Here is a 24,331-nt window from a genome sequence, read left to right as displayed (position 1 = left end):
TATGTAGGTATGTAGAAAGCTAAGTATTAAGGAGGTTGGTGTGTATTAAGCTGCATTGTTAGGACTTAAGTCGTTTCGTAATTGGAATTGATGATGATGGCTCAAGCTAGAATTAAACAATCAACTTAAAGGGCCAACGCGTTGGCTCTGTGACGTCATAAAACCATGCAAATATTCTGTATCAACGCACGCACCGTCAACGTTCACAGCGTCAATGCTTAAGATGTTGATTATCACACGATTAGACAAAATAATATTTATTTAAGCCAACGTTATTTTTATTTTTTTTCATATTAGGGTGTGAAAGAATGTTAAAATTGGTACAGTGTAAGCATATTACGTAATTATTGTGTGGTTTTTAATTATTGTAGATCTGCAAATGACGTCTATTTTACGTCAAAGTGTCAACGCGTTGACCGTTTACGTTGACCTTCTAATATTAGCTTCAGACTTTTTTCTTTAATATTTTGCAGTGCGAAACAACTGTGTTTAAATTGGAAAAAATGAGAATTTATGCATGTTTACCTATTGTAAAACATATTTTTCTATATTTATCCTTTTGGAGTTAAAATAGGTATATGAATAAGTACGATAGTATTTGTTTAGGTTGGCAGGTTGTTGCGTAGATAAAAATAGAAGGAAGTTAAATAAAAATATATTTAACCAAAAAGGTAACAAAATTAGTTTAAGAACCTACTATTTTCCTTACCCTCATTTTGGTTGTTTCAAAACGGACAAATAGCTAAAGATTACTACACTATCTTCTTCTTAATTCTTGCGTTCTTAGGAAAAAGGAGAGTTCAGTTTCAGTTTGTTCGTATTATAAAAAACCGTTAGTTGGAATTTTTCCAAAAAATATACTTGTTTGGTATCGTTCGTGAGATATTTAGGATTTACCAAAATATTTACCCTTTTTTCAAATAACTGTCAGAAAAACCACAAACGCAATTTTCTTGAGAGCCCTTTTTGCATCTTTCTACATTATTATCTGTATAACAAAATTTATTTCAAGTCCATATCTCTACTGGTTCTTGAGCTATGGACGACGAAAAAACGTCGCGAACGTACACACGTACACAGACAACTCTCTAAAAACTTTTATTTCGACTCTAGGGACCTTCAAACGTCGAGAAATGTCAACATTTTCAATTTGACAAATCGGACCCATTACAATAACTTCCTATATTAATTTAAAAATGTTCGCACTATTATTAACATGGTTTAAAAATATTTGTCTCATATGAAAATGATTCGAAAAAAATAGGGAAAACCTTAATTTTTCTAATTGGAAACCACAAAAAGTTTATATTCTAATTTTTCTTCTATTTTTTGTTCTGTGTGTGTTTTTTTTTTTAAATGATTTCATTGCCAATCAAACAATCAAAAAAACAAATTATACAAAATATAAAAAATAAATTATAACAAAAATTTATTTTTATTGACTCCCTCGAACTTTCACTGAATTTGTATACATTCTTCTCTATCTTCTGTTTTTTTAATAATCTGGAAATTTATAATTTTATATTGGAATTCTCACTCATTTTTGCCCCCACCTCAATAGATTCCACATGCAAAACATGTGGAACGAATTGTTTAGGAAGTCGTAAGAATATGTCAGGTCGTGCGTTCCTTCCTCATAATAGTACTATTCAAATATATATACAAAGACAATACAGAAAAATTGAATATGTAGGTAGGTAGGTAAGAGAAAAAACGTAACTATTGAATGGAACACATATTAAGAGAGAAGGAAGAAAAGAAAATTAAAAATGTTGGAATGATAATGAAATGAAACAAAGCAGCGACCTCGCGATTGTGATGAAATCTAATTTCATAAATAAAATAAATTCAAAAAGTTTATAATTTTATAATATGTTTTTATTTATTTCTCAGGTTGTATGTTTAACTTAGAAGTGATTTTAGGCTTAAAATTTGCGCAACAATATTGACTTTATGAAGCAATGCTAATCTTTGTCGATTATTGTATAGGTTTTAAGATATGAGTGGTTGTATAAGTCAACTAATGAAAAAAAATGGACAAAAAATGTAAAATTAATAATATTTAAGTTTGACAAATAATTAATGAAAAAAAATTAAAGCCATAAATAATCTCATAACAATAAAGAAAATAATAAAATATATTTCAAATAAATCGGTTGACTACTTTCTGAGATCATGCGTTACAAACTTTTAAATGGTTTCGCTTTTATATAATAGTATAGATAAGAGTTCTGAGCACTAGAACTTGAATTTACTGACATTTTCTGCAAAATACAATTGTTCGTTACATGATGGAATCTTCTTGTACCCATTAAAAACTATTTTCCTAATATTTGTTTTAAATCTTTACTATATTTTAAAAAACGTACGTTTAAAAGCCGTACAAATTTGTTTTCAGTTTCAAATTTTGAGTTGAAATTGAAAAACATTGAATTTACAAATGAGCCCAAAAATAACCGTACATTTTCCCATAATTAGTTTTATTAAATTCATTTTTGTTTTAAAAGTCTCCAAATTTTAACTTTTTAATTTAATTATGGAAAAAAGGGCTAAGGAAACGTATATGCAGTTCCTCCAACTAAGTGTAGTTAAATAAGCATCTATCTATCTATCAGAAAAAAGATTAGATCTTTAAATTTCAGAAAATTAAATTCTACTCAAAATATTGTTTTGAAAACGTTTCAAACATATATTACTTTTTTTAGGCCATAAATTTACATACTCAGAGCCTCAAAACATCGAATTGACTCTTGTTCACTATTATACCAGAATAAAAAAACTCAAAACTCATTTAAAAAATCTTTATTAAATGAAATTCTTTAGGCTCCAGATTCATGTTATTCGTTAGCCATATGCTTATGGAGAAATTGTACTTAAAACATTATATTAAGCATATTTATGTTTATTTTGTTCCACATACGCCCAAGTGACCCTTTTAGCCTTTTTAATATAATAATTGGCTTTAACCACTTTATTGACCTACTACCTTTTACAAACGATTTATTTTGAAAAGGAGAGTAACAGGAAAATGTTTATCAAATGTCATGAGGGGAAATTTTGTGTTTTGTTAATTTTACGGAGAAGCATGAAGGTTTTATTTTATTTGTAACACCTTAACCTCCCAGGGTTCCAATCTGAAGTCTGTTAATTCAGTTCTCAGAGAATAAGGAACACTCTAAAAAACTACACATTAGCTTCCACAAACTCTGTATAAATAGTACACAATCCTTGACTTATGACCAATAGAGTTTATCTTAAAATCTTCTATTAGTTTATTTTAAATCTAACAAAACGCATACAATTTTTTAACCTCCCGTATTGTCTAGTGGTTAGGATATCTGGCTCTCACCCAGAAGGCCCGGGTTCGATTCCCGGTACGGGAAACTTTTTTGCACGTCGTTTTCTTGTTTATCTCACGTCAATCTTATTTATAAAATTCAAACAAATGTAAGAAGTAAAAAATTAACAAACCTTGTTGGTAAAATTTTGTGGCCAGCTATTTTCTGATGAGTTTGTCATTTTATACGAAGACGTCGACGATGCTGATGGGGGATGATGATGATGATGGTGGATCTGATTAGCCGGACCAGGGGACAGAGGCGAGTTCTGACATATACTGGGTGCCATTTGATAGCCAGCGTAGAACGATGATAAATCACTAAAAAGAAAACCAAAAAAAAAAAAACAAATATTATTTTTAGTCATGTTAGACAACTTAATATCCAAAAATAAACATTAACAATTTATGGATGGATGATATGGATGGCTTATGTGGAGACAAACACAAAAATAAGATACACCAAAATGATAAACAGCTTTTCTCCACATTGAACTTGATTGATACGCCTGTTGCTTACTTCAAAACATCATTTTCTGTGTGTAATCATTGCACGGTATGGTGCAGTTAAGGCGGCACAGCTCCGACGACGAGCAGCCGCCGCGCCGTATGCCGATGGCGGCGCACTTGTCTCAAATCGAGTTTGACCAGATTCGTATGATTCGAAGATGGTCCGCAAGGTAAGGCAAGCTAAAGCAAAACGCGTGCCAAGCTAAGCTATATGAATGTTTTTGCCATTTCAAAAAATGTGGGTCGTGTATTTTGTAGGCATTTATCGGATATGAGTTGTTTTTGTCAGAAACTTTTCCAAAGAATGAATATACATATGAATAAATTTGTTTTTCCGATGATGACTGGATGTTGGCTCTGGCTGATAAATAAGTTGGACTGCGATGGAGGTGTTATATCCAAAACGCTTGGTTTCGCTAACATCCGTGTAAACATAAGTTTTTTGTTGTTGTAACAACCGACTTTCACTTAAAAAGATGACCATGAGCCTAAGTAATGGATGAATCTAATAGATTAATCAGTGGGAGGTCAAAGAAGTCAATGGGAAGCTTGTGTGTAAGTTCATTGAATGCCATTGGCACTCAATTTTTTATCACAACCGTTAGGATGCAGTTGTGACAATTGTTGCATATAAATTTTAAAAAAGCCTACATAGAAATGCATTTTGCGGTTTATTGTGATTCCAGAAGTTAGAGCTTAAATTTATGTGACGATGGTTATATTTCATAACTTTATTCAAAATGTATTCTTAGAAAAATGACCAATCAAAGTTACAGTTGAAACGCTCTAAGATGGCGTGAACTTATTTTTTTAATTTAAAAATTCTAGTTAGTCAAATGCTAACTTAAACCGAAAAATGTTGTAACTCTTGTGGAATTGGAATAGGTAAAATTTGTAGCACGAATATGTGTACAAGCTTTAAATTAGCGGACAAAATTTTAAATTTTGAAAAATATATAAACTCATACCAAATGTGGTCGGCATCCAAATTTGGTTGCTTTTTTATGATTTTAGGGTGTATAAGATCTGTTTTAGTAGCTACTGTAGAGGGTTGGTTGTCCTAATTTGCTCTTAAATAAGGCTGAAGTTAGTAGAAGAGAATATAAAAATAATTATTTTTGTATGATGTTCAAAATTGCAGCCTTTTAAATGTTTATTAATTGCTGAAAAAAAAATAAGAAAACAACATTTTGTAGCTGCTATAGATTATTGTTTTTTTTTATCATACTAAAGATTGAAAATCACAATTTGGTTCTCTACTAATGAATAAAAAATGTTGCAATATAAATTACGAATAAAGTTCCACAAAGTTTCATAAAAATGGTCTTGAAATCTCCGAACTTAGTAAAAAAGTCTTTTAGCGCTATACAAATAGTCAGTAAAAACCAATGTTAGAGCCAACGTAGCCTTCCCAGCTTGATAAAATTAGCTTTAACCCTATAATTTAAGGATAGGATGACAGACAAACGTTATTGATTTAATACTTTATATATAATTGTTCTCCATTACTTTTCTGATAACCAGTTTTAGGATTTTGTTGACCTACAAAAATTAAAAAAGGAAAAACAAAAAACCTTAAAAGGGCAAAGGAAAGGCATTTATTAAAAAGTACTAGAAAAATAAACAAAAATGCATTAGAATGGCTTTGAAGGAGCTAAATGATGTCTTAACTTCAGCTGAAACGAGTGGAGCTCATCTAAATCTTTCACCATTATTTACTTCACTGTTTCCTGGAAGTTTGGAATGCACTTCGCCGCTTTTTACAGAATTAATCTGCTTAATCGTTTTAAGCCCTGTGTTTCCATCGAACCGAAACCTGTAAAGACGATCAGGAGAACATGGTAGTAGAACCGCAGTCGATGCTGAGAATATGTAAAGATCACTTCTCCAAATTATATAACGGCGATGACGAACCGAATTCCGCTGTAAGGGAGATAGAACCACTCAACCTCGGCGACGCAGAAAAACAATTCAGCCTACCCGACCTTGACGAAGTGAAGATAGCTATATCTAAACTTAAGTCAAATAAAGCTGCTGGAGCTGACGGCATCGCTGCCGAACTATTCAAAGCAGCAGGCGATGACTTGTTAGGGAGCATGCACCAACTCATCTGCAAAATATGGTCGGAAGAAAGCATGCCCGATGAGTGAAATCTCAGCATAGTGTGCCCGATACAAAAGAAAGGAGACCCTCTAAATTGCGCCAACTACAGAGGCATCAGTCTCCTTAACATTGCGTATAAGATCCTCTCTGCCGTATTATGTGAACGTCTGAAGCCATTCGTCAACAACCTGATTGGTCCTTATCAGTGTGGCTTCAGACCAGGAAAGTCCACTATCGACCAAATATTCACACTACGGATCTTGGAAAAAACCCAGGAGCTTCAAATCGATACCCACCATTTCTTTATCGATTTTAAAGCCGCGTATGACAGCATCTATAGGAAAGAGCTCTACCGAGCAATGTCTAGTTTTGGCATCCCTGTCAAACTTATTCGTTTGTGCGGAATGACAATGGAGAATGCACGGTGCTCTATCAAGATCGGAAAAGATCTTACCGATGCATTTGATGTCAAAAAAGGTTTTAGACAAGGCGATGGACTGTCATGCGACTTCTTCAACATCGTTCTGGAAAGAATTGTGCAAAACTCAATCGTCAACACTAGAGGCACAATCTTCCAAAGATCCATCCAATTACTCGGATACGCAGATGATATTGACATAATTGGAAGATAAAAGCGTGATGTTAGTGGAGCGTTTGGAGCATTGCGACGGATGCGAAGAAGATGGGTTTAGTGGTCAATAAGGGCAAGACCAAGTATATACTGTCATCAAAAACGGTTACTGAACAACGACGTCTTGGACAAAACGTCAAAATGGACAGCTATAACTTTGAGGTAGTTAAGGACTTTGTTTACCTAGGCACCGCTATTAATGCAGACAACGACACCAGCGCTGAAATCAAACGAAGAATAACTCTTGCAAATCGCTGCTTCTTTAGCAGCAAGCCCTCTTTCGAGCATGGTAAATCACCATCTATAAGACACTCATTATCCGGGTTCTCATTTATGGCGCTGAGGCCTGGACCCTGTCAAAGAAAGATGGGAGCGTCTTAGGATGCTTTGAGAGAAAAATTCTTCGGGTGATTTTTGGTCCCGTACGCATAGATGGAGAATGGAGGAGAAGATATAACGATGAACTGTACGGGCTGTACAACGACACTGACCTGGTTACCAGAATTAAAGTCCAACGGCTTAGATGGCTAGGTCATGTAGAGCGGATGGACATCAACGCTCCAGCCCGGAAGGTCTTTGAATCCAATCCCGAGGGACGGCGCAGTAGAGGAAGACTCAAAACTGACTATAATGTACACCAGCAGGTATGCTCTTTTCACAGGCTAGAAAGAAGAATCAACCATTTTTGCGCGGATAAACATTGATACATGCATAAATTCGAACATTTTCTATCATTTTTGTGAGCTTGAAACTGTACAAGATTGTTCACTAAAGATTCTCAACGGTATAAGAAAATGTTTGAAACTGTACAAGATTTTTACCAAAGATTCTCAACGGTATAAGAAAATGTTTGCATTTCTTTTAATGCTAAACCAATTATTAGATTTTAGATATTTCTTAACAAAATTTAATAAGAAGCAAAAGAGGCAGAAAAGGCAACAATAGCCAATTCTGGTATAAAAAGGCAAAATAAAGTACATACATTTGCAATCACCAGGGCTTGAAACATGTTTGTCGAAAGTCGATTTCATCTTCCGTGTAACCAAAAATAAAGGCAAAGTAAGTAAAATGTTATCGCTGCTGATAAAATACATTTTTTAGGATTTAACGAATACAAATTTTTTAAGACAGTGACGATGTCTTTCTGCTGGTGCCATTTTGAAACCTGGTTTTCTAAAATAAAATACTTTTTCAGGCAGCAAACAGCAGATAAAAACCATACCTAAAAATTAAATTTTACTAAATCTTTTGACTAATTGCTCGTGACCATGACACTGCAAGTATAGTACGAAAATAGTATTACAATATTTTTTGTGTTTTCGAATAATTTGCAAAAATGTGTACTTGATCCCTTATCACCCAAGGTTCTAATATTTTTGCTTCGGTCCAAAAACGAGGAATTTTAAAGGATTCTTAAGGACGTTTCAATAAAGCCCTTTATTCAAATTTCGATTTGTTGGAATTCCAGAAGTGAACATCTAATTTTCCTGGATTACGTTAATACAAAACATTTTACCGAATTCACATACTGAAAATAATGACGTTCTTTTCATGAGTCAGATTAAAGGGAATTTACTGTAAATGATATTTGAAAAACAGTGGCGTTGTTGTCGGCATGCGTCTATCTCTAGCAGACAGGTAGTGTTGTAGTACCAGTGAATTATAAATGGGAGGATCGGTGTGGAATTTTCATTGAATTCAATTCAATCTATACACACCGCCTATATCTACGAGTAGGTACCTCTTTTTCATGGGACACCTTTATATATACGTTTCATAACATCGTGGGGTGGTAATTACTAGAAGAACGACAACTCATGAATTTTTAATCAAATCTGATGGATGTGCTGATATAAGTTTATGTTCTGATGGTGCATGAGTGAAGTGTGCAAGAAGAAGTGCATATAATTAGGAATTCATTGTATGTTTAACCCTTTTGATTTTTATTGTCAAGTCCTATGGTAGATGGCTGCGGTAGTGGTGGCGGATAAATATGGAAGGTAGAATGATTTGACACGTTGCATGAGTTAAGTGCAAAATATAAATACTGTCTGCCAGAATTGATCGTGTACATAATATTTGAATATATAAATAGACACATGAGTCAAACTTAAAATATATGGTGATTGGAAAGCCATTCAAGGAAAAATTATAGTAAACAATATTTGTCATGTTTTTGTATGAAAATAAGAAAATAGGAATAAAAAAAGGTATAAAAAGGGGATGGAAAATCGCATAAAAATAAATGCGAACAATTTAAGTAGACAATTTTGGTCTTTGAAAAATATTATAGTAAGTTAGACATATTATAACTCCATGACTGTGAGTTTTATTTTTTAAATGACTTTAAGAATTTAGAATTTTAAGTTCAAAGTTAAAATAGAAGGTGTACACACTAATCTGTTTTTTTCTTTTTAAAACTATTCAAAATTAAGAATTAAATTCGGTAAAGCTTTAAAGGTAATAAACGTGTTTTTTTGTATAGTACCAGATATTTTACAGTTTTTGCCCTTCGGTTTCTTCAAAGACGGTAAAAGTAATAAGATTGTTCGAAATTAGAAAAGTACTTGTGCCTTAATTGTCTTGTTTAATTATTTAAAAAAATTTAATACAGTTGGATTCTGCAAAACTAATTGAATATTTGGCATTTGAATTTGTATTCCAGAAATACCTCTCTGTTTATTAAAGCTGAATATAAGCATAATATTAATGTAAACAAGCGATTTTATTTTAAATTTAAGTTTGAAATACAGATTTAAATAACATTTTTTCTAAATCTATTCCTAACTCCTAAAAGCGGCTAGATTTAGTCTTTTTGACCACTCTGTAATAATTATTTGTATCATTACTTGTTACCAAAGTTTTCGAACTCTTCGCAAAAAAATACATTCTTACAAGCCCTTAGAAAAAAAATTAAAACAAGCCCTTAGAAAAAAAATTAAAACTTGCCGAACCTTGTGTCTATATTCTTGTAAAATACATTTTCATGAAATGGCTTTAAAAACGTTGATAACAGTTTGTTTGCCCATTATTTTCTACAAAAACCTAATTAAAAATAATTTTTTCGAAAACTTTTAGGAAAAGCATTTTCGTTTCTAAAGTTTTGTTTTTATTTTTCACATTTTCAGAAATTATATTAATATTTTATAAAACGAAGTTGTTGTTAAAAATCAATAAATTAATATTTTTGACCATATTATTAATTTGCTTAAATGCAATAAAAAATGTTGCCACAACCCTCAATTCTTAACGGAACTTATAAAGAGTTAAAACTCATTATTATAATTTTATTTGATATATGTAGTTCAATAATAAAAATATACTTTGCAGTTTTTATTCTGTATACAAAATACAAAATAATATAAAAGTGTACCTGGGCGTATACGCACTTTTTTTTATTTGATTGAGTTTAATAAAATAAATTATTTGTTGTTTTTGTTAGAAAAAGTACATCAACACCGCTTTTAAGTATAGTGTGAACTAGGGCCTCACCTAAAAACTTTTCCATCTAGCTAGATGTCTCCAGTTTCGCACTTATAGTTGGATGAGGTCACTTTAAACTTGTGCACGCCACCTGATCCGCGGTCTTCCTCTACTGCGTTGTCTTGTGGATGTGGATTCGAAGACTTTCAGGGCCAGTGCATTGGTTTTCTTGCACTCTACGTGACCGAACCATCTTAGTCGTTGGACTGTTATTATTTATTATTTGCTTGTTGTTCTATCATCCCATATTCTCATATTCATAATCTTTGTATACGGGACTTAGACCACGCAACGAACTTTTCTCTCAAAACAAACTAAGGTGCTTTCATCCACTTTTGTCACAGTCCAAGCTTCTGCGCCGCCGTATAGCAGGATGGAGATAATAAAGGTCGACACTTTGGTTGCTCAAGAGAGGGCTTTACTACTCTATTGCGAAACAGCAGTTAGCAAGAGATATTCTGCATTTTATCTCATTACTGGTGTTGTTTTCTGCCTTCATAGCGGAGTCTAGGTAGACAAAGTCCTTAACTACCTAAAAGTCACGTCTGTCGAAGGTGATGTTGTAGGTCTTTTCTTGATGAGAGCTTGTGCTTTGTTTTGCCTCAATAAACTTTAAACTCAATTTTGCGGCCTCTGCCTCGGTACTCATGAAAGCTCCATTGACATCATGCTGAGTTCCTTCGATTATGTTAATGTCTTCAAAATATGCTAGTAATTGGACAGACTTTTGGAAGAAAGTGCCTCTAGTGTTGACGTGGGAGATATGCATAATTCTTTCAAGGACGATGTTAAAGAATTCGAATGACCTTGTTTAAAGCCTTTCTTGACATCGAAAGGTTATGTTCAGTTGTTTCCACGATTTCTCCATGGTAATCCTGCACAAACCTACGAGTTTGGCAGTGATGACAAAACTAGACATGGCTCTATACAGCTTGTCCCTGTAGATTCTGTCATATGCGTCCTTGAAATCGATGAAAATATGGTGGGTGTCGATTGGATGTTCTTTGATCTTTTTCATTAGCTGCCGTAATGTGAATATTAAGTCAACTGTGGACTTTCTTGGTCTAAAACCACACTGATAAGGACCTATCAAATAATTGACAATGGGCTTTAGACATTCACATATTACGGCAGAAAAGATTTTGTAAGCTATGTTAAGTAGACTTATTCGTACTTGGTGCAGCTTTATATTGTTCTTTTAAAGACTTTACACATTTAAAAAAGAACATGTTATTAGTTCGTCAGGATTTTAAATACGAGTAATTAATATCTTCCATTTGTTATCTATTTTTTTATTTTTGATATTTTTTTTTCAAAAAACAGTACATAAACGAAAAAAAGGGATAAGTGAGTGTTTTCACCAATAAACTTAGTCAAAATATAATTAAAAGGCAGTTTCTTTTCTATTAAAATTTTTCCTAAATGTCTACTAATGGTTCCATTTTTACATTTTTTAATATCATATGTAGAAAAATAATTATTTATTTTTGTCCATTAAAAAACGAAGAAAGTATGTAGAAATGTCTTCACACATTAAAAATAATTAAAAATCAAATGGGCTCTCTAGTAAACGTCTTTACCCAATTTTCCACCATTAGAACTTTCCCGGCGGCGGCGGTTGTGGCGAATTAGGGTGATAAAAAAACATACATATATAAAACATAAAAGAAACTTAAACTCACGTCTCTCACTCATATGTCAGCGATAGTGTCAGAGAGTAATAAAAAAGAACTTAACAGCTCTACACCGTCTTTAAGATATAATTTCCTAGGTAATCTAAGTCATCTAAGTGAAACCGATCTTTAGCATCAGAGCTTTTATTGCAGCTCAAACCATTAAAACCTCATTTTCACACAAGATCATTATCTTTTCATCCGCAATGTATAGATACGAATGTAGGTAGGTCTTAGTACTATAAATTTGAAGGGATTATGCTTCCGAAGGCTAATTGTTAATTAGACAACAACTTTTGAAGTCTTAAGAGACGGGTTTATCTTAAATGCAGATCAAAAGCGTCCCATATCACGGTACATCAACCATCAGTCTCTTTTTTTTTGTCAGAGAATATAATATGAGTAACGAGCTCTGAAATGGTCGATTGTCTTTTGAATTTTATTCGAATGTAGTTTTGTTACATTTTGTGGGGAGTAAGTCAAACGAACGAACATAAAGAAATGCTAATTCCGGCAAGTGCCTGGTCCTCCCACAAGTATTTTTCGCGAGTCTAAACATTTTTATCTCAAAACTTGGAGAACTCTGAGGAGGTAGTTTTTCTTTTGTCGCGCTAAAGTCAAAACAACAACAACAAGTTGTGATTTTATATGCTGCTCTATTTGAATATATTTTTTTTAAGAGTCAATTGTCAACTGTGGAAAATATGTATGTCATATCGCTCCCACAGTCATGTCAAACAAACTGACATCTCGTTGAATGTTGACTGTCTGCAAAACTGTGGTAACGTCGTCTTTATGCATTGCATATATTGTACCTACATGCATGATTTATTAGCCGGGAACTATGTTCGTTCAGCATAAAAAGTTATGGTAAAGGGAATTCCAATCCACATGTGCGGATTGAGGTTAGCTCCTGGGAGTCCGGCTCCTACTTTGATTTTATTTTTATGACTGACTGACTTTTTCATGGGGGATATATGAGTTGCATACGGTTTAGAGCCAATTAGTATGCTATTCAAAGAGGATCAGTGAGGATAGCATTTGACATTCGGCAGGATCTAAAATGGGCTATGAATAAATTCACGTATTGATAATAAGATGGAAATTCAAAGATAAAAGAGAATGTGTTATGTCGATAGAAGATGTAAGAATTACTTTAACGAATGACTCGTAATGATTGTCCATATTGATGTTTTATAACGTTACGTGATCCAAATTTAATCAAAATCTTAATTAAAGTGACATAAAATATGCAATTTATAAGAAAAAGTAGATTCTGGGCAAGATATTGAGAATAATCTTTGTTAATCCATACAAAAAGGCATCTTCCCATACCGGGAATCGAACCCGGGCCTTCTGGGTGAAAGCCAGATATCCTAGCCACTAGACCATATGGGATGCTGAAGAAATGGTAACAACAAATCTTTAACCGCACATCGAGAATGTGGCATGTTTTGCCCAATTTTATATTCAAAATTTTAAGATTAATGTGAACCTGAATGTTCCTTAAATTCTACCAAATTTAACTAACGCTCGCACTGTTTCAATTTGAAATTTGAAACGTGTTAAGTTGTTTTAAAATGGGGTATAAGCTTTTTAAATAGCTCCAGTAGATTTCTAAAAGAAAGTCAGGCTCTTTTTGACGATTTGACTTGGCTATGAACTCAAGAACATCTTTATAATTATATTGTTATTCCTCTTTGTTGACTCATCCAACCAATTTCTTCTACATCTGCGCCTATGAGTTTGATTACTTGTTGCGGATCAATAATAAATTAGTTAATTTCTCAAAATATAAAAGGTCTTAACTCGACTTAATTGATATTGGTTACATTTGTCTATTAAGCTCGTTGATAAATCTTTGACAATAAAAACTCTTATCTTATAACGCTAAAGACTTGATTTAAATTTTATATTATACATTGTAACGTGATACTAAACAAGTATATTTAAAACAAAACCTTGAAAATTTTAATAACAAAGAATGATTTTATCTCCAAAACAATTTTCTGCAACGAATTCGAAATCGAATTGGTAATTTTTTTTTACAAAAGATAAGAACCTAAAACAAAAAAATAAAAAGAAGCTGGGATGCGACCCACACTGATAACTTCCCATTCCGTCTGTCGATTTGTCTTGCTTAAAAGTTTTTCTATATGTATATAAATTTTATGAAAAAATGGACTGTTGGATTTTATATAAAAATTACTGAATATCGAAAACAATATTTTCGGTAAAATAAAATAAGTTTGAAGCCAATTTTTAAAATTTTTGAAGAGATATTTGAGTCGAAAATAAATTTTTACCAACTTTTATACATTTTTTTTTAGGTTTTTATTTCTTGTAAAAAAACTGTCAATTCGATTTTTCTCAAAATTTGTCCTAATGTTGAAAAGAATATTTTTTATAAGAACAAATTAGTTAGAAGCTATTATCTCAAAGTTTTTAAAAGATATTTGAGTCGAAAGTCATTTTTAACCAACTTTTGTTAATTTTTTTTCGGTTTTTAATTTTTTGTAAGAAAACTGCAAGATTTTTTGGAAGATAAAAGTAAATTTAAGGCAATATCTCAAAGTTTTGAAAAGATATTTGAGTCGAAAATCAATTTTTACCAACTTTTATACATTTTTTTTTAGGTTTTTATTTTTTGTAAAAAAAAAACTGTCTATTCGATTTTTCTCAACATTTTTCAAATTGTTGAAAACAACATTTTTTATAAGATAAAATAAGCTTGAAGCCTAAATTTCAAGTTTTTGAAAAGATATTTGAATCGATATTCAATTTTTACGAACTTTGAGTAATGTTTTTTTTAGATTTTTATTTTTTATAAAAAAAACTATCAATTTTTGATTTTTTCTCAAAATTTTATCAGATGTCAAAAACATTATTCTTCGTTGCACAAGATTGTTTTAGATATGAAATAATATTTTAGTCGTTAAATTTTGGTGGTGACCTGTTTGGTATCACGTTACAATATATTATATCAAATTTAATTCAAGTCTTTAGTGTTTTTGGTTCGTAAGATATTAAGGGTTAACCAAAATGTTCACCTTTTTTCAAACTACTGTGGAAAAAAAACCACCCACTCAATTTTTTTGAGAGCTGTTTCTGCATCTTTCTGCCTTATTATCTGTATAACAAAATTAATTTGAAGTTGATATCTGGTTCTTGAGCTATGGAGGACGAAAAAAATGTAGCGAACGTACGGACGTACGGACGTACGGACGTACGGACGTACGAACGTACGTACATACGCACTCACAGACATCTTTGTAAAAATCTTTTATTTCGACTCTAGGGACCTTTAAACGTCGAGAAATGTCAAAATTTTCTATTTGACAAATCGGACCCATTACAATAACTTCCTATGGGAAGTTAATAAAAGTTGGTAAAGATAGATTAATATTATAATATATATATATATAACATTAAAAAACTTGTCCTTAAACTAATTTTATCTTATAACCAATATTGTTTTGAACATTCGATAAAATTTTGAAAAAAAATTGAAGTGACAGTTTTTTACAAAAAAAAATAAAAATATTGTTGGTTATTTCTAATTTTTTTAGAATACATTTAACTGATAACTTTTTTTTAACAAAACACAAAGCCTATAAAACTTTTAAGAAAGACAAATCGACAGACGGGTTGGGAAGGTATCAGTTAGGGTTGTACTCCAGCTTCTTTTATTTCTATGCCTTTTGTAGCAGTTTAAGAAGGTAACCTTTTATATATATATTACAAATTATTAACAAAAAAAAGGTACACCCAGTCGTATGAGTAACTTTTACATAAATTATTTCCTCATTTAAAAACAATTACTTTCTTATCACCCTGTAGTTAATATATTTTTGTTTGTAATTGACTCTATAAGTTGATGACAAAGTGGGTGTAAGATGTTTTTATTTGTATTATAAGTCTTCTTATAAAAATATATATACAAATAATATTACAACACGCACGCTTTCATCTTATCGTTAGTCGTTACAGTTTATAATTAGCACAAATTATTATATTCGCATTCATATCTACACTTTTCTTTTTCGTATTTTTATTTTAAGTGACGTCAAAACTCATTTGAAATTATTTTTATTTTTTAAGTGAATAGTGATTCCGTCATGCCCCAAGCACTTCCCCACGGACTGTCTTTCAATGATTTTTATTCTTCCGCCACTTCAAATTGTTTTTATTTTGTTTCTAATGATGATGATCTAAATTAAAATGACAAGCTGAAAATGGGAAATTCCTAACGTATAGCAAATTTTCCACGCACTTTCCATAACTGTGAGAGTGATTTACAATTTCTTAGACTTAAAGTGAAAACAAAGTGAGAACAAAAATGATGGAGAACTTTGATCTTAACATTAATGTGATGCGATAGCAAAGATATTATTTGAGAACAAACTTTTCGCTTATTTTATGTGTCGATCAAAAATGTTGGTATGGGAAATGATTTTCTTCTTAGCAGGATTTTCACTCTATTGAACTTTTGAACAATAAATTGTGTAAAAATTGAAAATCGATCGTTATAAATAGTTGTTTTATGATCGTAATTTTATTTCTTATCTGTTTTGAGATTTTCTTTGTTCGTTATTAGGTCTGAATAAAATTACTTACATTGAATTATTTCTATTGGGATAGAAGAAAGTTTGAAATTCATAAAAAGTACTTACATATATGATTTTTCAATAAGTTGAAAACTTGTACTAATACATTTATATATATATTTTTTAATAAATTTTAAGTACGTTATTTGGTTTTGTAATGATTTTGTTTAAGCCGTTTTGGGGATATATAGTTATCATATCATTGACACTTTTCAATGTTTGTTCTTACAACATACGTCATATTGAAACAATACCCTTTAGATTAGCATAACTAACCTTAACTAAAGAATAAATGGTTGTTAAATTAATAATTATTTTTATAAATTCTATTTTCATATTAATTCTATTATCGGTTTCCCATATGGTCTAGTGGCTAGGATATCTGGCTTTCACCCAGAAGGCCCGGGTTCGATTCCCGGTATGGGAAGATTTTTTGACTACAAACATAAGGCAAGGCAACATTCGAAAATTGAAGACTAATAGTGATTGTACTCAATATTGGAATCGAACACTTTATCACAAGACCTTGTTTTCTGATTTAGTTCTGTTGGTGTTACACTTTTGAGCATATGAATTAGTGTTTTAGTAGAGATTTTTGTCTTCTAGTTCTGTACTTTTATTTTTTTTTTCTTAAAAGAGCTTATTTTTAATTTGTTTCAAAAAATTATTGAAAAACATGGTTGAGGTTTTGAAGTTTTTAATGATTTTAGAAATAAAACCATGTTTTGTTTGAAAAAAAAACTGTTTCTTAAGAAACATTAAAATTAATACAAAAATATTAAGTTTTTTAAGTTTATTAACTTTAAAAAACTAAAATAAGACAAAAGAATTTTGAAAGATACAATTTATAAAAGCTGGAATTTCTAAGAAAAACAATAAGAATTTTCATTCATACAGTTTGAAATTTTAAACAACCATCGTGAGCAATAGCAACGTGAAAACATTTGACGTTATGAATTTTTTTCCTACTTATTCGTCCACTCTAATCGTTTTCTCTACAACCACTTGCTTTGAACAACTTAAAACATTCTTAAACAACTTGTCAAATTTAAATTTTCGTAGAAGTCTAGACAAAAAATGTAGCATCAGTCTCCTTAACATCGCTTACAAAATCTTCTCTGCCGTAATATTTGAACGTCTAAAGTCCATCGTCAACAACCTGATAGCTCCTATCAGTGTGGTGTTAGACCAGGAAAGTCCAAAGGCGACCAAATATTTACATTACGGAGTGCATTTGCTATTGATCCCTTCTTCGTTGGGTTAGAAATTACCTTTCGGACCGTTCAATTCATGTAGTATTGGACTGGTTCGAATCTGATATTCACAAAATAAACGCTGGTGTGCCCCAGGGCTCCGTTTTGTCTCCGACGCTCTTCCTCATTTTTATAAATGATCTTTTGTCTGAAACTTCTAACAGTACCCTCAGCCTTTCATATTCGTTTTAAAATTCACATCCTTGTTCTTTGGATGTGGACTACCTACGGCAGCGTATGATAAGCTAAATAAATTCTGATTATGACAGCATTGTTCAATTGGGAATCAAAAACCGTGTAGAATTAAATGCTTCGAAAACTCAATGCTGTCTACTGTCGCAAAAGCGTAACCCTCCCCCAATGCCACTATCCATGGGTGGTACTTGCATCGAGGAGATTTAACAGCTATCAGTCCTAGGTATGTGCATTAGAAACCACTTGTTGTGGTGTGATCACATATTTGCCATCGTCAAAAATGCTGCTAAGTGTTTAGGTTTTCTCCGACGATGCAAGAAGTTTTGTACCCCTTCTCATCTGGCCATAATTTATAAAGCCTATATTCACCCAAAACTTGAGTAGAATTCCCATATTTGGGCAGGAGCTCCTATAACCTACTTGAGTCTCTTGGACAGAATTCAAAAGAGAGCTCTAAAAATCATAGGTGACCGTTGTCTAACTGAAACTTTTGCATCTCTCGAGCACCGTCGTAAGGTTTCATGTCTCTCATTATTTTATCCCTACTTCCATAAGCAATGCTCTAATGAAATAGCCAGTTGCATTCGTCCGCTCAAACAATTCAACCGTAATACTCGTTCTTTTAGGAATACCCATCAGTTTACCCTTGAGCCCAATTTCGGTCGTATTGTAAAGTACAGAGATTATTTTTTTAGTCGCACTACACGAGTGTGGAATGCCTTACCAGACTCAATATTTTCCACTCATTACAATCTGCAGGCATTCAAAACCAATGTGCATCGGTATCTCTTTTCAAATCCTATCCTCCCCTACTAATTAATCGCACTGTGTTTAATCATTATAAGGGTATTCATATCCCCTGGAAAAACCCAAGAACATCAGCTTGGCAACCACCATCTGTTCACAGATTTCAAGGCTGCATATGAGAGCATCTACACGAACAAGCTTTATAGAGCAATGTATAGTTTTGGCATCCCTACCAAACTCATCCATTTGTGCAGGATGACCATGAAGAATTCGGGCTGCTCGATATAGGTTGCAAACAACTGAACCTTTCGATGTCAAGAAAGGCCTTAGACAAGGTGATGCGCTATGTCATTCGATTTCTTTAACATCGTCCTTGAAATAAAAGTACAGAGCTCCCACGTCAACAATAGAAGCATTATCTTTCAAATATCTGTCCAATTACTAGCATATTTTGACGACATTAATATGATCGGATAAACTCAGGGTAATGTCAATGGGGCTTTTGTGAGTATTGAGGCAGAGGCGCAAAAATGGGTTTAACGGTTAATGAAGGCAAAACCAAGTACAAGCTGTTATTAAGAAAGGACCTACAACACCTACGTCTCGGTCAAAACGTCAACATCGACAGACGTTACTTTAAGGTAGTTTAGGACTTTGTCTATCTAGGCTACGCTATGAAGGCAGAAAACAACACCAGCGACGAGATCAAATGCAGAATAACTTTTGCTAACAGCAGTTTCGCAATAGAGTAGTAAAGCCCTCTCTTGGCCAACCAAAGTGTTGACCTTATTATCTTCATCCTGCTATACGGCGGCGCAGAAGCTTGGACTATGACAAAAGTGGATGAAAGCACCCTACTTTCTTTCAAGAGAAAAGTTTATAGCGTGATCTAAGGTCAAGTAGGCAAAGAAGATGAGTGGATGAGAAGATGGAACGACGAGCTGTACGAGCTAGCAGCGACGTAAACTTTGCCAGAGGCAGTAAAAGCCCAACGACTGAGAGGGCTGAGTCAGGTAGAGCACATGGAAACCAATGCTCCGGCCTTGAAAGTCTTCGAATCCACCCACAGTTCAGTGCAGTAAAGGAATATAACAGACATCGTAGCGCCCCAAAGTTTCAAGTAACCTCACTCAACTTGGAGTGTGAAACTGGAGACTTATAGTACGTATACCATTTATGAAATGCAATTTAAATCAAGTCACTAGCGTTATTGATTCTAAAAATATTTGGGGTCAGCCATATTTGTCACCTTTTTTTGCTAACCACAAACCACTCAATTTTTTTGAAAGTCCTTTCTGCATCTTTTGAAGGTTATATTTGTAACTAAAAATTTTATTTCAAGTCGACGACTTTTCTGGTTCTTGAAATATGAGTTTTTAAAATATAATTTCCGAACGTACAGACGTACAAATGTGCATACTCACGTACTCGCAGACATCTCACTAAAAATCTTTTATTTAGATTCTAGGGACCTTGGCACGTCGCGAAATGTCAAACATTTCAATTCGTCAATTCGGATCAATTATAATAACTTTCTAATGGAATTGAATAATAAGTTAATATTTTAACCGTTAGATTTAACACTGTACGAGTATGTAATTAAAATGTAAAACAACTGACGAATCAAATTTTGCAGCGCCTTCTTCTTCTTCATCAAAATTTTGTTGAAATATTTATAAGTTTAATCAAAGTAATTAAACTAATATTTTTTCTAAGATCTATATATCATCATCATCTGGTAAACTGATTTATTTAAAATGATTTCAATCATGTTTACTTATATATACAAGAAGACGAATAACATCAACATGAACTGGAGGCTTGTTCCAATTTTGATAAAGTAACGAACCAAACCATCAAAAGATTTAAGGCCATTTCAAGTCTATCTAAAACAAGTCATTTAGAGCATCAGCGGCAGGTGGTGTTGGTTGATATGGACGACTGGAAGTACCTTTAACAAGTGACATTGGCGATTCTTCACTTAGTTGCACGATTTCATGTTTATGTCCATCTGTCCGACTACGGAAGATTGCACAAATAAATGTGTACCTATCGGCTGTAGCCTGTTGAGGTAAAGTTGGTTTGATACATGGCATCGCTAAAATTGACTTAGCGTTTTTTTCCACGGAATATATCTCAATTTATGCACAAACCTAGGGTTCTCTAGAAAGAGACCCCTTTTGTTGTGGTGTGGTTTGGTTTCTATTTGGTCGGATTCAGACCATGGTTCTGTTCTGATGCTTTATACAGTGCTTTTAAACTTCACCACATATTGTGTACATGGTATGTATGTTATAATGGCGAATTTATATTCGCATCGTTGATTATTCTGGGAAAATGTATGACCACAATAACCAACACCATTGAATAAGGTTCGTAGATACTTACATAGATACAAAAATACATACAGAATAAAAGAACAAGAATAATATTCCTTACTTAGAGACTCCTTCGACATATGGAAGACAACTGAAGACGACGAACGTTGGAGACTATGCCGACAGACGACTGTCAATTGTCGGCCGACGACGACGACGCGGACGACGGCCAGTTGATGGCACATACTTCAGACCTTAGAGTAGACTTCTTTCCATCTTCTTTAGGATAACCCTAGTCTTAGCTTTGCTTGCTCAAGACATTAGAAGGGACCGGGTGCAAGAAAAGCAAGAGCACACGATTTAATTTACTTTGATTACTGCATGTCCGAACCGAACGCCCTGTCCGTCTTATAGCTTGTCGAGTCGACTATACAACTTCGCTGGCGATGATGGCGATATATGTGCGCCGAAGCAGGAAGCGCATTTTAAATTGCTTTTCGTTCTAAGTCAGTCTCTATCTTATGGATATAATGTATCTATAGCTATAGACTCGAAGCTATGTAATTTTTTCTTGCTTTGATGCTTCCATTCTGATGCTGATGTTCTATAGGAGCTTAGAGATAGATTTCTGTACTCTTCCACCGTAGCGCCTTTTGCTTCTCGGCTTCACTTTTCTTTTAGATAAATTGACATTAACGTTCGTTCGAGTTCGTTGATTTTACATGATCTTAAGATGTTTGTCGGTGGTTTCTATCATATGACCACACCATTGAAATGTGGTCGACAGAGAGAAGTATCTATCTACAAAGAAGAGTCTATTCAATTTCAAGGTTTGTGTTTTTTTTTCTGAAGATCTTTATTACATATTCTCACGGAAGTGTGGGCGCTACAAACTTTTAAGAGCCTTGTTGAAAAAGAAATAAAAATTGTCTAGACATCAAGATGAAAAGGTATCGAATTTTACTTAAAATATTATAGATGAAAATAAAGGAAGCAATATCGTATCTATGTATCTTAACTTAGAATTCTATGAAACAGAATTTTGAAAAGCGCAATTCTAAAAAAAAAAAACGAATTGCAAAGAGCACAATTAGCTAGAATTTTGAAAAGATTTGTATATTAAATTTAAAAAAGTGTTTGTCTTCTCAAAAATTATATAAAAAAAGTGGTAATACCTGCTTAACATTTGTATGCAATAAAGAATAAGGTTTTTAACATATGGTATAATTTTTTTGAAAAATTGAATTTACAAAATATGACTGGAAATAGGTTAAAATCGATTTTCTTAAAAAATTCCTTTTAGGTTCCGATAAAAATTAAAGAAAAATGCAATAATTCTTTTAAATGTCAAAAACATTTGGGAAAAAATCGTAAAAATTGGTTCAACATTGATTTTTGATTGGAATACCTTGACTAAGTTTATTTACTTTCGGTCATATTTTAAAAACATATTGGGCCATATTTATAGTTCATAATTTGATATGTTCTGATGTCGTCTTTGGCAGTTTTATCCTGGAGTCTAATAATAAACACAAGGGAAAATATGTTTAAGCTGTTTTAAAATCTATAAAACGTAAAAAAAAACAAAGAGAAAATAGAGCTGTGAGATATTTAATATGAAAATTTAAAAACAAAAATGCTCTACTTAACCTGAATTGACCCTTTTGAAATAGATGAGGACAATGAGAAAAAAAATCAAAATTTAATTAAAGGTTTTCCAATATCTGAGTGTTTCCAAGTCTTAACAGCAGCAGTGCAACTTACATAAAATTTCTCAACTAATAGCTAGAAGGATAATTTAAAGAATTTCAAAGATTTTGGCTCTCCAGTTAAAGCAACTTATTTTGTTCCCCTCTATAAGGCAGTTTCTATAGGTTTAAGTGAAATTGTACTAGAATTTTAGTAGAATATACCTCAAACCTGTTTATAACTAAACAGATTTGTTATTTTCTTTATGAATAGCAATTATGTCTAAAATAGATGTTCAATTTAGACTCTAGTTCAAAAAGACTAGGATTTGAAACATTAATATGCCCTTTTATGTTATACTAATTTATGCCACAAATTACTTTTAATATTTTTAATATATTTAAAATTGGTGTAGTTTTTAATAACGCTTTTTAAATAGATGGATTAGTTTATTTCCAAAGTTTAGTCCTCTAAATTGATTTTGAAAATGTTTTTGTAATGTTGCCAAAATCGCTTTTCAAAGATCGCTTTTAAGTTTACACATTTTTTTTAAATCTATACTTTATTTCTTTGTTTTTAAAAACTACTTACAGAATCTATTTCTTTATTCCTCTGATTTTTTTTTTCAAGACTTTAAGCCATTATTATGAGATTAATATTTAGATGTTAAGATCTTAGCTGTCCACAATTCAGCTTATAAAAACATATAAAAGATTCAAGCTTAGATTTTTGTTTTGATTTAGGCCATTTAACTGAACTTCATAGCTGTTTTAGGTAGAGGGACAAAAACCAATTGATCTTGCTAAGGAAGAGTTTATGCCACCCCATTTTTTAGACACTTTACAAAAAGAACTCAAAATTTCGAAAAAAAGAGGCTGGGATGCGACCCCCACGTCTGTCGATTTGTCTTGCTTAAAAGTTTGTAGGTTTTCGTGTTTTGTAAAAAAAGTTGTCAGTTGAATTATTTTTAAAAATTTTAAAATTACAGACAATATTTTGGATATAATGATTTCAAAATCTATTTTTGTAAACGAGAATTTTAGTCGAAAACCCATTTTTACCAATTTTAGTTGCATTCCTATAAAGTTTTTATTTCTTATATAAACAAATACAAATTGGATGAATTCTTCTATTATTTACGAGACATCAAGAACCGAACATCAATTTTTACCAAATTTTCGTGATTTTTATAAAAAAAATTACTGAATGTCGCAAACAATATTGTCTTTGAGTTAAAGTTAGTTTAAAGCCAATATTTTTATTTTTAAAGAGATTTTTGAGTTGAAAATCAATTTTTACGAATTTGTACGAACTTTTAGTAATTCTTTTAAGGGTTTAATTTTTTGTAAAAAAACTGTCAAATTGATTTTTCTCAAAATCTTACTGAACGTTGAAAACAATATTTTTAAAAAGATAAAATTAGTTTCAAGCCAACACATCAAAGCTTTGAAAATTTTTCCGAATGTTGAAAACAAATTTTTCTGTTGAGATAAAATTAGTTGGAAGCCATAATCTCAAATTTTTGAAAAAGATATTTGATCATTTTTTATCAATTTTGATTAATGTTTTTTTGTCAAAAACGTTTTTTTTTGTTGCACAAAACTATTTTGGAGATAAAAACAGTTTTTGTTCGTACAATTTTCGAGGTGACAAATATTTTTTTTGACAGCTTTTTTGATTTATAACGTTAGCTAATTGGAAGTTTGTATAAAATTTAGTTTAAGTCTCTAGCGGTATTGGTTTGAGAAGCATTTTGGGTTCATAGAAATTTTCACTTTTTTTTAA

General features: G+C 32.2%; 1 protein-coding gene and 3 non-coding genes across 6 annotated transcripts in view; 2 read left to right on the top strand and 2 right to left on the bottom strand.

Moving 5' to 3' along the window:
- Positions 1 to 24,331, bottom strand: part of LOC129940499 (uncharacterized) — a 108,983-nt gene that overhangs the window by 16,103 nt on the left and 68,549 nt on the right. For all 3 annotated transcript variants that reach the window (XM_056048853.1, XM_056048854.1, XM_056048855.1), the window contains one exon: positions 3,472 to 3,658. In XM_056048853.1, coding sequence (XP_055904828.1) covers positions 3,472 to 3,658 — 187 coding nt within the window. The remainder of the gene's footprint in view (positions 1 to 3,471; positions 3,659 to 24,331) is intronic.
- Trnae-cuc (transfer RNA glutamic acid (anticodon CUC)) lies at positions 3,312 to 3,383 on the top strand. Its single transcript has one exon. It is a non-coding gene; the product is annotated as a tRNA-Glu (tRNA).
- On the bottom strand, positions 13,064 to 13,135 carry Trnae-uuc (transfer RNA glutamic acid (anticodon UUC)). Its single transcript has one exon. It is a non-coding gene; the product is annotated as a tRNA-Glu (tRNA).
- Trnae-uuc (transfer RNA glutamic acid (anticodon UUC)) lies at positions 16,700 to 16,771 on the top strand. The gene has a single exon. It is a non-coding gene; the product is annotated as a tRNA-Glu (tRNA).

The sequence above is a fragment of the Eupeodes corollae genome, chromosome 1 (genome assembly GCF_945859685.1).
Source record: "Eupeodes corollae chromosome 1, idEupCoro1.1, whole genome shotgun sequence".
Taxonomy (NCBI): Eukaryota; Metazoa; Arthropoda; class Insecta; order Diptera; family Syrphidae; genus Eupeodes; species Eupeodes corollae.
This window is presented reverse-complemented; position numbering and strand designations above follow the sequence as displayed.